General features: G+C 40.1%; 1 protein-coding gene across 1 annotated transcript; it reads left to right on the top strand.

The window, feature by feature from the left end:
- The first annotated feature begins 290 nt into the window (after positions 1–290).
- KERA (keratocan) lies at positions 291–11,844 on the top strand. Its single transcript, XM_020815460.3, has 3 exons — positions 291–360; positions 1,861–2,753; positions 5,719–11,844. Exons 2-3 carry the CDS (start codon positions 1,865–1,867, stop codon positions 5,883–5,885), a joined length of 1,056 nt encoding a protein of 351 aa, XP_020671119.3. The 5' UTR covers positions 291–360; positions 1,861–1,864; the 3' UTR covers positions 5,886–11,844.
- Positions 11,845–14,619: the final 2,775 nt, after the last annotated feature.

Raw genomic sequence — 14,619 nt, 5'->3', positions numbered from 1 at the left:
TAGTTTTGTCTTTGTTCCTTAATTTAGATAGCTTGAAAATGACTTATTAATATTTGATTACAGATATATTAATGCCATCTGATTTCTAGTTCCATAAGTTTATTACTTTAAAATCAAAACTTAGATCTCTGGGAATGAACTTAAGAGTTTGTAGCTGCTTGATGTGAAATCCAGGATTTCCTGTATTTTAGTGTGCAGGAGTCCTGAGGTGCGTAGCTATTTTAGGGGTTAACCGTGTAGTCGATGATGAGTATATATTAGGCTGTATTTGTGAAGGGCTGTGTGGTGCCTGAGTCAACCTCTTACACTCTCACAACAGTGACCAATAGGAAGAACAGAAGAAAATCCAAGAAAGCCGAGGTAAGCGAGATTCTGAAGCATTGTCAAATTAGAAAAATAGGGCAATATTTATCTTGGGTATTGTTTCTTGGGATTATTGCTGAATATTTTAGAGTTTTATCCCATACATTCTCAAGAATTTGGGCTTTAAGATGTTGAAAGGAAACAAAGATTGTTGCACTTCAATGGCTTTGCAACAGCCTTCAGAAATCACTACTTAACCTGTCTAAGGTAAAATATTTTTATCACTATTCACAATATGAATGTTGAGAATGAGATATTTATAGACATGTAAGAAAAAGAGATGTTGTTTAGCCCCCCCCCTCTCTTATTACTTCAAGTATTACTCAGCAAGGTGGTAGACTATTATCCATTAGCTTCAAAGGCTATTGAGCTATTGGATGTGATGTTTTAGAGCAGCTCTAGAGCAGAAGAGCCTTTTGAAAGTAAATAATACAATATATTGGTTTTCACTTTGGTGATCCTTATGAATCTAGGCTTTAATTTCATTTTTGTATTCACCCCACCCTTCAAACCAAAACTCTTTTCTGTGTGGCACTTAGATGTAGGCTGCTGCAGCTGGGTTATTCTCCCCTTGCTTTTGAAATGGAATGTATCAATTCACTTCTATCAACCAAGAGGAACATTATAATTTGGGATGTACTGTTACTGTACCGTACAAAATTACTGTAATATAGGAACTTGGCTTGCATTTTAGCTTTCTGAACATATAGTGATGGAAAAAGTTATCTCCAGTGTGGATAGTTTAAGAATGGATTTGGACAAAGAAATCTAAGTATGTGTCAAGCAGTTCTAGGCAGAGTTTGTTTGGTAAGTAATTTATGCTTTTTAGGAGAAAGCCAGTAATTTGGGGCACAGGAGAGAGATTGAAGGAAAGAGACAGCTTTTTGAAAGAGATTTCTCCAGACCTCTGGGGAACATGCCCAGCAAGCAGCTGTTATAATATACTTTGATCCTCTTCTTGTGTGTGATGAAGTCAGGGCCTAGAAAATTTAATCCAGATGCCATTCTCATCTAGGAATACAAAAGAATATGTGAGTTCCTTAAAGAAGGATGAAACGTTACCTGGCTCACTGTCAATGAAAGTAATTATGTCAGTGCTCATATGTTTCAGTCCTCCTCTGTCTGAGGAAATACAGGGTTGCCATGCTAGGAAATATGATGGCTTAAAGTGTTATTGAACTAAATGATCAGTAAGTGAAGCAAACTATCAAGCTTCTTTTAAATGAGAACTGAATGTGCACACATCCCTCAAGTCTGACCTTTTTATAATCCAGACAGAGGTATAAAGTGTTTGGTGGTTACAACATACAGTTCCCTCTGTACATCACAATGTGACCCTTTTTCTTCAGGAAAATACCTATGACACAATGTAAAACAGAGTTTCACCTGTACAAAGATAACAACTCCAGATTCTATAGATAAATAAAGTCCTTGCTTTTAGGTAACAATGTCATGAAGATGTATGGTTTTAAAAACTATTTTCCTTCTCTTTCTAAGGTAAATGATGAATGTAAAACTCTGTTCCAACCTTTTGGTAGTCTTCTTGACCCACACTGTGTCAACCCAAAATATCAGATTAATGGATGATGAACTTGATCCATATGATTGGTCTCTCTACAGCTTTGAGTGTCCACAAGAATGTTTTTGTCCACCTAGCTTCCCAAATGCTTTATACTGTGACAGCAAGGAACTTAAAGAAATACCTGCCATCCCAGCAAGGATATGGTATCTCTATCTGCAAAATAATCACATTGGAACTGTTACAGGGAAATCCTTTATGAATGCCACTCAATTAAAATGGATAAATCTGAACAAGAACAAAATCACAAGCAATGGCATTGAAAAAGGTGTGTTCAGCAACATGAAAAATCTACTTTACTTGTTTCTTGAAGACAATGAATTAGAAGAAGTGCCTGCTCCACTGCCAGCAAGCTTAGAGCAGCTGCGTTTAGCAAGGAACAAAATCACTACAATCCCTGAAGGAGCTTTCAGCAATTTGGAAAACCTCACTGTGTTAGATCTACATCAAAACACGCTGCTGGACAGCACTCTCTCAAGTAATACATTCCAGGGACTCAACAGTCTCATGCAACTCAATATTGCTCAGAATTCACTCACTAAAATGCCACCAGCCCTTCCAAATAATGTCGTGCAACTGTATTTGGACAATAATTCTATTGAAGCCATACCAGCAAATTACTTTGATGCAATGCTCAAACTGGTTTTCCTTCGATTGAACAACAATAAATTAACTGATGAAGGTCTGCCAATGAACGTCTTTAATATTTCATCTCTTCTTGTCCTTCAGCTATCTTACAATGCACTCACCAGAATCCCTGCTATCAGTGTTCACCTTGAACACCTTCATCTCGATAACAACAAGATTGACAGTAAGTGCATATCTAAAATCTAAGCCAAAAGCTTTTACAGTAATCTTGTCTATTTTCCCTGTTTATTACATTAACATCTCAATCCACCTAGCTGGATTTAGTTTTGAGTTAAATGCATAGGATTGTGTTGCAATCAACAGAAACTATGGGACAAAGCAAAGTGTTGTGTCTTTTTAATACTCTGGTATACATATAACTAGTATCAGAACAACTGGAAAACCAGACCCATTCTTATTAAATCACTCTTACTAAATCTTATTAAATCTGTGGTTCAGAAATATTGATACTTTCCTACCAAAATATAAATTCTGAGATAGGAAGTTCAGAATTTTGTTTAGTAGTACCAACTGCCTATTTGACAGGTCATGTGTCAAGACTGATTATAGAGACCCAGCAAAGAACTTTGTCCATCTGTGTGTCCTACTGAGTGTTGTTAGTGAGGAAAAAAGACTGCCTAGAAATAGAAAAACAGGTTTATATCCCAGCTAAACAGTGAAATCTGTTTACTTTCTTATGTAAAAGTGAGTGGCTGATATGAATATTAATGAGCAAAGGAAGTGTTTGTGGGGGGGGGGAGCGAATGGAAAGAGACAATTAAGGTTTCTGAAAAACACAAATTTGTTACCTGAGTACAGACAAAAAAAAGTTATGAGAATCCATGATGGTGTAGTCCAGCAGTTTAAAAGGCTCAGTTTTCCTACAAGAGAAGTGTACAAATTGTGGCCCTTATGACTACAGTTGACTGCAGTGCCAAGAATTCCTCACCGTCTCCCAAAAAACTTAGTGAAATTCTACATCAATGGTTTTTTAAGGTAATCATGATAATTATATGCCATCAATTCAGTTCTAACTAGAGATGGGCACGAATATAAAAACGGATCGGCTTTTTCAACAAAAATAGCTGATTTGTTAAATAGTTGTCCCTTCATATTCATGGGTTCCAGAGACCCCCCATGAATATGAAGGGATGAGTATTTACCCATTTTTATTTGTCCTTCATATTAAAAAAATGGGCAGCCACTCAACTCCACAGGCAGCCACCCCCACAGTTTAGCCCCCACCCCTTCCTCTCCCTACCTTAGCTCTTCCACCCCCACCAACACCCCCTTACCATAATCACCACTGAGGTCTCAATCTGGCTTCTCAGCCACAACATGTAAAAAGGGAGCCTGGCTTCCCTTAAGGCAGGCTACCCTTTGCAAAGATGGCAGCTGCAGCTTCCCTAACCTAAATGAAGCTGAAGCTGCCATCTTTGCAAAGGGCAGCCAGTCTCCCTTTTTTACACGCTGTGGCTGGGAGGCCAGATGGAGACCTTGGTGCTGGTGGCGATTACGGTAAAGGGGTATTGGTGGGGTTGGGGGGCTAAGGTAGGGAGAGAAAGGCGTGGGGAGTAGACTGTGGGGGGTTGGCAGCGGAGGTGGCAGTGGGGGCCGTGGCAGCAAGGGGTGTTGATTTGTTTGATAACCTTCCCATGAATCAACAAATGACTTTGTTATTCCTCGCTTCATGTGGGCAACTTCGTTCTTCGTGAGTCATCAAAAGTTGTGAGTCATCCCCATCTATAGTTCTAAATGGTGAGTTGTCCCCATCTCTAGTTCTAACCTTTCCAGGATTTTCTGAGTAGAGAGTACAGTGGTGCCCCGCGTGACAACAATAATCTGTCCCATTGAAATAGCTGTTTAGCGAAATCACCCGTGAAAAACAAATCCTTATTGGAATGCATTGAAACCTGTTTAATATGTTCCAATGGGGAAAATACCTCATCCTCCAGTGAAGATGGCCCATAGGGAAGCCATTTTTCGAGTGCCGATCAGCTGTAAAAATGGCTACCCTGTGAAGCATGGGTCCGGAAAACACAGGGCAGCCATTTTGCGGTTCGCGAAGCACGGACTAAATCGTCGTCAAGTGAAAATCGCCCATTGGAATGACTGTTTTGCGAATTGGAATAGCAATCGCAAAAAGTCATCGTTATGTGGACTTGACGTTTAGTGGGGTCGTCGTCTAGCAAGGTACCATTGTACTTAGAACTGGCTTTCCATTCCCTTCTTCTGATGGTGCTTTAGAACTGTGCAGCTTACCCAAGGCTGGTTCTTCTCCTGGAAGGCACAGCAGGGATCTGACCCCTGGCTTGACAACCAGGAACTCAGCTGATTTCTGAAACAGTACCCCCACTGATGACATTGTCAGCCTTCAATAAGAAATGTTTCACAAATAGGATTTCAAGCAATAATGGCTGTATTAAACATAAAGGTGCAATACCTGAGGAGGAACCAGAAATCTTAAACATTCAGCAGGCATTTCCATTAATGTGAATTCAGGGTGCTTATAGAGTTAGAAGTCAATTCCTACAGAATAGCCAGGGTGTTATTATTTATGGAACAAACCAGCATAGGTCAAGTGGGATAAATAGTTGTTGCAAATGTCAACTAGTTAAAATTAGATATTCTCATCATGCACCAACTCAGGTGAGTGGTGTATGACAAAAGAACCTTAACTCAAAGCATTTTGCCACAGGGATTTACATAATTTTTTTGGTTTTGCACCAACATAAATACGTAACAGGGTTCTGGCCAATGTATAGATATACATTTCTTCACTTTTTATTGGAAATGTATTATACATTAAGGTTCAGCTGTACAATTTTTTTTAAAACCCCTTATGTTTAATTAATTTTTACAGCATTTGTAAGTTTAAGTAATGATGACAAAGGCATTGCCAACTATGATGAGGCTCCAGCTATCACCCGATGGTTAAGTAGCAGCAGCCTCTTAATTTACTCTGTCATCTTACATGAGGGAAAAGACAACACAGATAATGAACTATGCGCCCATGGTTCCTTAATAAGGCCTGCATTCACATTCAAATATCTGAAAATTCATCTGAAAGAGATAACTTTTTACAAAGTTGGCATGAGGGTAATTCTATCCATAGCGTTTCTGATATACCTGTTTGCTTTTATTTTTAGATGTCAATGGAACTCAGATGTGTCCAGTTCCTATCGCAGGGGATTATGTCTATGAGAGAAATGTGCCAGCACTCCGTTATCTCCGTCTAGATGGCAATGAAATCAAACCCCCAATTCCATTTGATCTGATGTTATGCTTCCGGCTCCTTCAGGCTGTTGTTGTTTAAGGACAGCTTAACATCACAATTGTGTTACAGACTTTATCAACAAGTTTTTCTAGCATTAAAATTGTTTACGTCTACTCATTACCTTTGTTTTTCCTCAGAAATTGATTTTTGATTTTGTTATTAGTGTTATATAACTTCTTGCTCTTTCTCAAACTTCTGTAATGTTTTCTCCTTTTTTTATCAAGATGACATGTCATTCTAATGCATTTGTTGCATAAGGGTTCTCTCCAGAGCCAATAAAACAAGCAAAGTGTTCCCATGCTTGTACAGCTTATGCATTCCGGTCTACACCAGGGATAGGGTCCATTCCCACTCCCTGGACCTTTTGAGACTTGCATAAACTGCCAAAAATGCAAAAAACAACAACCAAAAAACCACTCTGAAAAGCAAACCTAGAAATGCCTGGAAGTCCACATCCAGTTCTGAAAAATGAAAATTCTGTGGCATTAAACAAAGTGTGTGGGTTTGGTGTAAGGATAGGCTTCTGGGCAATTTAGAAGTGAATCCAATTTAAAGATGAATCCATGCTTCTGGAGGCTTCTAGGAGGTGTAATTAAACTTTTCTTCTGTTGGAGAAATCATTATTTTTATAGTAAGTGTATTGTAGAATCTGGTGCCAGGAACCTTAGAAACAAGATTAGGGACTACATGGGGCCCCACAGTGGCGCTTTTCTTACCACAGCCTCTTTATACTGGAACAATGCCTTTTAAATGTATATTAAGCAAAGAAAACCATCTAATTATGACTTTTACTATTTTTATTAAAATAAACATCACTGTAAACGTAAGGTGGCTATGTTTCAATTAAAAAAAATAGTAGTGACCCTATGAATGAGTGATCTCCAAACTGTCCTGTCCTCAACAGGTTAATCCCATAACAATCTGAAGAATTTTAGGAACAATTTAAATTGTAAAATGTATGAAATTTGTCATGGGGGTTCTGTATATCCTTATAATACTAATGTTGAGACAAATGAATGTCGATCAATATGATATATCAGCAGCAGACGGATACCCACAGTTGTCTATTTCCAAAGAGTTCTAAAATTCAATTCTGACATATGGTGACCTTTTTTCAGTGGTTTCCAGATAAAGAACTGTCCAACATATACTCAGAAGTGGTTTACACTTCCCTTCCTATTGGGGAATCCTGGGGCAGTGCAGCTTGCTGAAGGTCACACAAGCTAGGTCTACCCACAGGAGACACAGTGGAGAATCTATCTCCCAACTTCTGGCTCCACAGCCAGATACCTCACCAACTCAGCTATCCAGCTGTTTTGTAAAATATGGCATGCTTATATCACTTAGGGGCTAGATGAAATATTGATTCCTGTGCAGTTTGTGATTCAGCTACTTCTCACACACTTGGCTTTTATTAAAGAACAAAACTCTGATCTCAAGGCAACTAAATATATCAAACAACACATTTAATGTAAGGCTCAGCAACTGTTTTTTAAATTAAAAATACCTTCTTTTACCAATGAGCATGGTAACTAAGGGTATCTAGAGCTGCAGTTCCATAACAGTCAGAGAAATACAGCTGCCTCTCATTGATTTAAAGGAATATGTATTTGGGCACTGAAGCTGCAATCCTCTACAACAGTGGTCCCCAACCTTGGGCCTCCAGATGTTCTTGGACTACAACTCCCAGAAGCCTTCACCACCACCTCTGCTGGCCAGGATTTCTGGGAGCTGAAGTCCAAGAACATCTGGAGGCCCAAGGTTGGAGATCCCTGCTCTACAACAGTGGTTCCAACCACTGTGTTATTGGTAACCCAGGTGTTATTAGACTTCCAACTCCCAGACACCCCAGCCAGCACCACTGGCAATGAAGGATTCTGGGAACTGCAGTCCAAGAACACCTAGATTGCCCAAGGTTGGGAACCACTGCTCTACATGCTAGCTAAGTGATATAAGCATGCCAGGTTAGAAAATGCTCTCCAATCACAATATTCTAGTCTTTGTTTTCTATTTGCAGATAATAATTTTACATCTGCTTTAGCATGACTGGTTCCGGCTATTTTAAAGACTATCACCAAAATATCTATACAAGGATGTCAATTTCTTTTTAAGTAGTATCTGCCCCACATTGTAGGTAGGATGCAGTACGATGCTACAAGCTGTTTTGAAAATGTGAAAGCACTTCACCAAGCTGTAGAAAAATATTTCCATGATTGATACATGTAGCATACAATTAAAAATAATTTCATGTGAAATATTGATGTATGTAATATAACATATCGCAGTTTTAAAAACTGCTTTAGAATAGAATTAAACAAACATAGCAGAAAGCAAGTACTTATATTGAATCTTCCACATGCATAAACATTATCCAGTTACTTGCTTTTAAAGTTATGCCATTTGTGGCAACCAGCATGGCTTTTATTTTGTTATCCTGTATAACTATATAGTAGTGAATGCTATATTTACAAGAACACCTTTGCATGTGAGTGTACATAAACAGATTAATCTAGTTACAGTAATTTATTTTTTGAGAATTTGAAAAAAGTGATTCTAGATGAGGGATGTGATGAATAAATAAACTAAACAGATTGAGATCCTGAGTCTTGTTTTCTTATACAGCACAGGGCTATAATCCTTCCTCCTCACAAGGCTTAAATATATTCCCAGACTTTGAAGCCAAGCATGATCCTTGTCAAGACTGTAGGATCATTTCAGAAGAATATAATGATTGTTCTTATTGTACAACTTCTTAAAGACAATGTTGTGACACAAGGTGAGATAATTGGACCACTACTCCTGACACCATGATTGGCTTCTCTCTGTGGGGAATGGGGCACAAAATAGGACAATATTCAGAAATCAAGAACCATACTGTTGTAAGATGTGCAGTTCCTGTTCTACAAAAGGCTGGATTTGTTTCTGTTTGAGGTAGAAGATGGTGCCTTCTGGTGCTACCTTTTGCAGCAATACATTAACCTGCCTTTCTCTCTGAAATTTGTTGGTATAGTCCTAAATAAACGTCTTCTAAAAAGGCATGGAAATAATTTGCTATATGACAACAAGAAAGAAAAGGAAATTAACAGCCAGAAACCCATTCAGATCCACACAAAGTTTGCTGGGGGTACATACAGATGTTATACTATTTGTACTCAATTGAGCTGGAGCACTGGATGTTAGATAATATAGTCCTCAAGGAGATGGGGAGGAGGGGCCAGGAAAGAAGCAAAATTATCCTAAGAGTTATAAATCTGTACAACTCTACAGTTTTAGTAATAAGCCTTGTTGAAATTTAACTTGCAGGAAAGTTACCTGCGTATGAAATGCGAGTGCTGCAAAACAAGCAAAAAGAGACTGTATCAACATACTTAGCTCTCTGAAACAAACATAAAAACCCAGGAAACATGCCAAAGATGGTGGTGGGGGGGAAGGAAAAAAACAAAGGGGCAAATTAAGGTGCAGAGAAATGAGATTACAGTTGGCTATGAAAACAGAGAATTTGAGAATGGTGTGGTATTTTGTACAAAGAGAAAAGGCAAATAGTTTTCCACTCTAATCCTGGGAAAAACATGTAAACTCACACATAATAGGTCCTCCACATGTTATGAGGGCTGAAATCGACAACCTCTGGAGGGTCGTAACCACCCAACCCAATCTACCAGTTTGTAAGACAAACAAATAATATGGTTACATCCCTGAAACTAGATGCTTGTGTACAGTACAAAAGATGTTAGCGGGTTACCTTTACAGTGAATGGTTTGGGGTCTAATTTTTATCACACACTGGTAGGGAGGGATTTTTTGTTTGCTGTGTGGAACAATAGCACACCCACATGCTGTAAATGAAATGACCACTCTAGTAGCTGCAAAATGCAATAATTTATGCTTTTTTCTACAAAATTCAGTGTGTGCTGTAATTATTGTAGCATCACTAAAGTTATGAAAATCTAAAGTATAGTCAAAGACACATAATCAGGATTGGAAACAGACTCTGGATATTTTTTAAAAACAACAGTGTTGAACATACCATGGCTGTTGATCTGCTATTAATTAATCTTTAGCAAGTTGCAAGTTGTATTAATTATCCTGTAATTAGCCAAAAGTGCCATCTCTAGCCATATCTAATTGCCATATCCAATTCCCTCACATATTAATATAATCTTTTACTAACTACTGTTAAACTGCCTTAGAAGGGTAACTTATACTGAAAAGTGATGACAAACAAACAAGCAAGTAAGTTCTAATGAAAGCTGTCACCACAGACTCTTTATGGAGGCAGCCTCTGTCAGGACTCATTCCTCCATGCATCCTTGATTGCTGTGGGAACCCTTGCAACTCACAAAGGTACACCAGGGTGCTTTGCAAAGAGTGCAAAGAAGGGGAATAGGAAACAGCATAGAGGTAAGAGGGCTGCTCTACATCCTGCTGTTTTATAGAGTTTCTGCCAAATTATGGGACTGGAATTTTATTTTTCCCAGAAGTTCCATCTCTAGCCAATAGCACCATGTCGTCTGCTGTACTGAAGGATACTGAACTCTAGGAGGGGCTGCCAGGGGAGAGAAATTTGATAGAAATTACATCCCTTCCCATTTTTCCAACTGAACACTTGTTCACATGTTTAACCATCTTGTGAAGTGTCTTAAGAAGAGAGCCACTTCAGGATATTTATTTATTTATTTAAGATATTTAAATTTCAGATATTTTTACCCCACCTTTTCCCATTGAAAGGACCCAAGGAAGCTTACATGATTAAAATACAATATTTAAATCTAAAAACAGTAAATATACAAATACAGAAAAGGATCAAACAAATACCACACTTAAAAATGGTAAACAAAGGCAACACAATATTGGCATATTTAGCACTTCCTCTGCTTCTGCATGGAAGGAAAGAGGAAGTAAAGAGTGAAATGTATGCCTGTGTCATCATAACATCTGAATACAAGAAAAGATTTTAGTTCAAGTAAAGGGAGAAATGCTTACTTTCTGCAACAAATATCATTTCAGGTGACCATTAATTTTGATTGAACTAGATGCTGACTAGCCAATTTGTTTAATAGCTGTTGACTGCAGATAATTCTCAGGATGTCAAAAATCTTCTGTAACATTGTGTGTGTGTGTGTGTGTGTGTGTTTGTTTGTTTGTTTATTTATTTATTTGATTAAAATATGGAGAATAGAGATGGGCATGAATCGCCAGTATAGCGGTTCATGCTGGTTTCTTATGCAGCTGAACAGGTGTTGGGGTTGGCGGGGCTTTAAAGCACCAAACACCAGCTTGCAAATAAACAAATCAGTACGAACCACTGAATTGGCAGTTCATGGCAATCTCTAATGGAGAAGCTCAACATATACTTTAAGACTGGATCGCAGCTAGGCTTAGAGGGAAAAGTAGTTCTGCTTTCACATTCGCTCAACACACATTTTGCAATGCTCTGAAACATGGACAGACAAAGCATGCCCTGTGGGCTACACAGAAACTCAAAATACATTTTTCAACCCTCAGGCCTCATTATGCCAACTTTTGTTGTAATTTGTTTTTCAGTTCCTGGTTAGGAGTGGTTTTCGATTGTGTCGGGGTGGGGATACCCCAAGCCTGCAAAACTCAGAAGTGTAAATGGATGCAAAGGCATTTTCATTTAGGCATTTCATCATAGATCACAAGCTAAATATGAGCCAACAGTGTGATGTGGCTATAAAAAAGGCTATAAATAAATGTAGTGGTGCCGCAAGTTAAGCCACAGAAGCCTCTGTGCTGAAAGGTCAGAAGACCTGCAGTCATAAGATCGAATACACTTGACGGAGTGAGCCCCAGTTGCTTGTCCCAGCTCCTGCCAACCTAGCAGTTCAAAAGCATGGAAAATGCAAAAAAAAATGTGATTAGATAAATAGGTACCATGTGATCACGGAAGATTGTTTTCAGACAAATGCTAGCTCTATGGGTTGGAAATGGAGATGAGCACCGCCCCTAGAGTGGGACAAGACTGGACAAATTGTCAAGGGGAACCCTTACCTTTACCTTTTAATAGAAGTATAGTTTCCAAATCCCACAAGATTCTAGCCCCCCCCCATTTAGCACTGGCCTCACCTTGAGTATTGTGTCTAGTTCTGGACAGTACACTTCAAGAAGGATGCTAATAAACTGGAACAAGTTCAGAGGAGGGTGACAAGGATGATCAGGAGGCTGGAAACCAAGTCTTATGAGCAAAGGCTGAAAGAATTGGACATGTCTAGCCTTGAGAAAAGAAGATTGAGGGGTGGTATGTTGTTGTTGTTCAGTCATTAAGTCATGTCTGACTCTTTGTGACCCCATGGACCAGAGCATGCCAGACCCTCCTGTCTTCACCTGCCTCCCGGAGTTGGGTCAAATTCATGTTGGTATCTTCAATGACACTGTTCAACCACCTTGTCCTCTGTCATCCCCTTTTCCTCTTGCCCTCACACTTTCCCACCGTCAGGGTCTTTTCCAGGGAGTCTTCTCTTCTCATGAGATGGCCAAAGTATTGGAGCCTCAGCTTCAGGATCTGTCCTTCCAGTGAGCACTCAGGGTTGATTTCTTTCAAAATGGATAGGTTTGTTCTCCTTACAGTCCAGAGGACTCACGAATCAACTCCAGCATTACAATTCAAAAGCAGCACTTCTTTGGCAGTCAGCCTTCTTTATGGTTCAGCTCTAACTTTGATACATCACTACTGGAAAAACCATAGCTGAATATGCAGCAAGGTGATTTCTTTGCTTTTTATGATGCTGTCTAGGTTTATCATCACTTTCCTCCCAAGAATTAGGTGTATTTTAATTTCGTCACTGCTGTCACTATTTGCAGTGATAATGAAGCCCAAGAAAGTAAAATCTGTCACTGCCTCCATATCTTCCCCTTCTATTTGCCAGGAGGCAATGGGACCAGTGGCCATGATCTTAGTTTTTTTATGTTGACCTTCAGACCATTTTTTGCACTTTTTTCATGCTGATATGATATGATAGAATTTTCAAAAATTTGAAAGGCTGCCATACAGAGGAGGGGCAGGATCTGTTCTCAATAATCCCAGAGTGCAGGACACACAACAGCTTGGCAGTGGACAACATTGGCAATTATAGGCCCATCACCAATGCTTCTTTTCTTAGCAAGGTAGCTGAGAGGGTGGTGGCTCACCAGCTTCAGGCTGTCTTGGATGAAACCGATGCCCTGGATCCATTTCAGTCAGGCTTCATGCCACACCATGACATGGAAATGGCATTGGTCGCCATGCTGGATGACCTACTTAGGGAAGCCAACAGGAGCAAAATGTCCTTGCTTATCCTCCTTATATAAACAACATTGGGGAGATGATATATGAGGCTGTTGGGGGAAGGTCATCCGGGGCTGTGGAGCTTCATGTCACCGATATGCTGATGACACCCAGCTCTACATCTCCTTTTTTCTATCTGCAGTGGATGCTGTTATGTCCCTTGGGCACTGCCTGGAGGCCATTCTGCAATGGATGCAATCAAATGGACTAAGGTTGAACCCAGACAAGACAGAGGTCCTGCGGGTGGGTGGCCCCAATATCAGTGGTTTGGGGAAACTCCTTCTCTTTTGAGGGGGTGACTCTCACCACAAAGGATTCGGTTTGCAGTCTGTGGGTCCATCTTGACCTGGCACTTATCATGGAGACCCAGGTAGTGTCCATGATTCTGTCTGCCCATTTACATCTTCAGTGGATCACCCAGCTGCATCTGTATCTGGACACAGGAGCGCTCACCAGGCTGGTCCATGCACTCGTAGTTTCAAGACTAGACTACTGTAATGCTCTCTATGTGGGGATCCTTTGAGGCTGATGCAGAAACTCCAGATGATCCAGAACACAGCGGCCAGGCTATTAATGCGGGTGAAAAGATTTCACCATATTTCCCCCATCTTGGCCAACGTATACTGACTTGCGAATTACCTATCCACTTCCACATTGATTTCAAGGTGCTAACCATTACATACAAAGCCCTTAATGGTTTAGGCCCTCAATACCTTGCAGAGCATCTTCTTCCACCCAGTTCTACTCATATCACCTGCTCCAGTCAGGTCGGGCTGCTAAGGGGCCTAACACCAAGAGAGTCAAGTTGGGGGAAAAAACTAGGTATCGGACCTTCTCAGCAGTCGCCCCTTGCCTCTGGAACAACTTACCTGTAGATATCCACCTGGCTCCCTCACTGAGGGCCTTCAAGACTAACTTGAAGACATGACTACACAGGCAGGCCTTCCCTACAGCAGTTACCTAACCTATCTCCCCCTTTCTTTATTTTTTCCTCTCTCTTTCTTTTTTTCTTCTTTTCTTCCTTTCTGATCTTGGATTCTGTGATTAATCTGGATTTTAGGTAAAGGTAAAGGTTCCCCTTGACATTTAGTGCAATCGTGTCTGACTCTAGGGGGTGGTGCTCATCCCCGTCTCCAAGCCATAGAGCCACTGTTTTGTCTGTAGACACTTTCTGTGGTCATGTGGCCAGTGCGACTAGACCCAGAACACCGCTACCTTCCCACCACGGTGGTATCTATTTATCTACTTGTATTTGAGTGCTTTCGAACTGCTGGGTTGGCAGGAGCTGGGACAAGCGACAGGCGCTCACTTTGTAATGTGGATTCAATCTTACGACTGCTGGTCTTCTGACCTTGCAGCACAGGGGCTTCTGCCGTTTAACCCACAGTCCCACCACATCCCTATGTGGAAAAATTTGGATTTTACTTTAGTTTATTTTTATGTTATATGCAAACCACCCAGAGTAGACACATTCTAGATGGGCAGTATA

This window comes from Pogona vitticeps, chromosome 5, assembly GCF_051106095.1.
Source record: "Pogona vitticeps strain Pit_001003342236 chromosome 5, PviZW2.1, whole genome shotgun sequence".
NCBI classification, from domain to species: domain Eukaryota; kingdom Metazoa; phylum Chordata; class Lepidosauria; order Squamata; family Agamidae; genus Pogona; species Pogona vitticeps.
The sequence above is the reverse complement of the archived record's forward strand: the minus strand, read 5'-3'. Positions and strand labels throughout refer to the sequence as shown.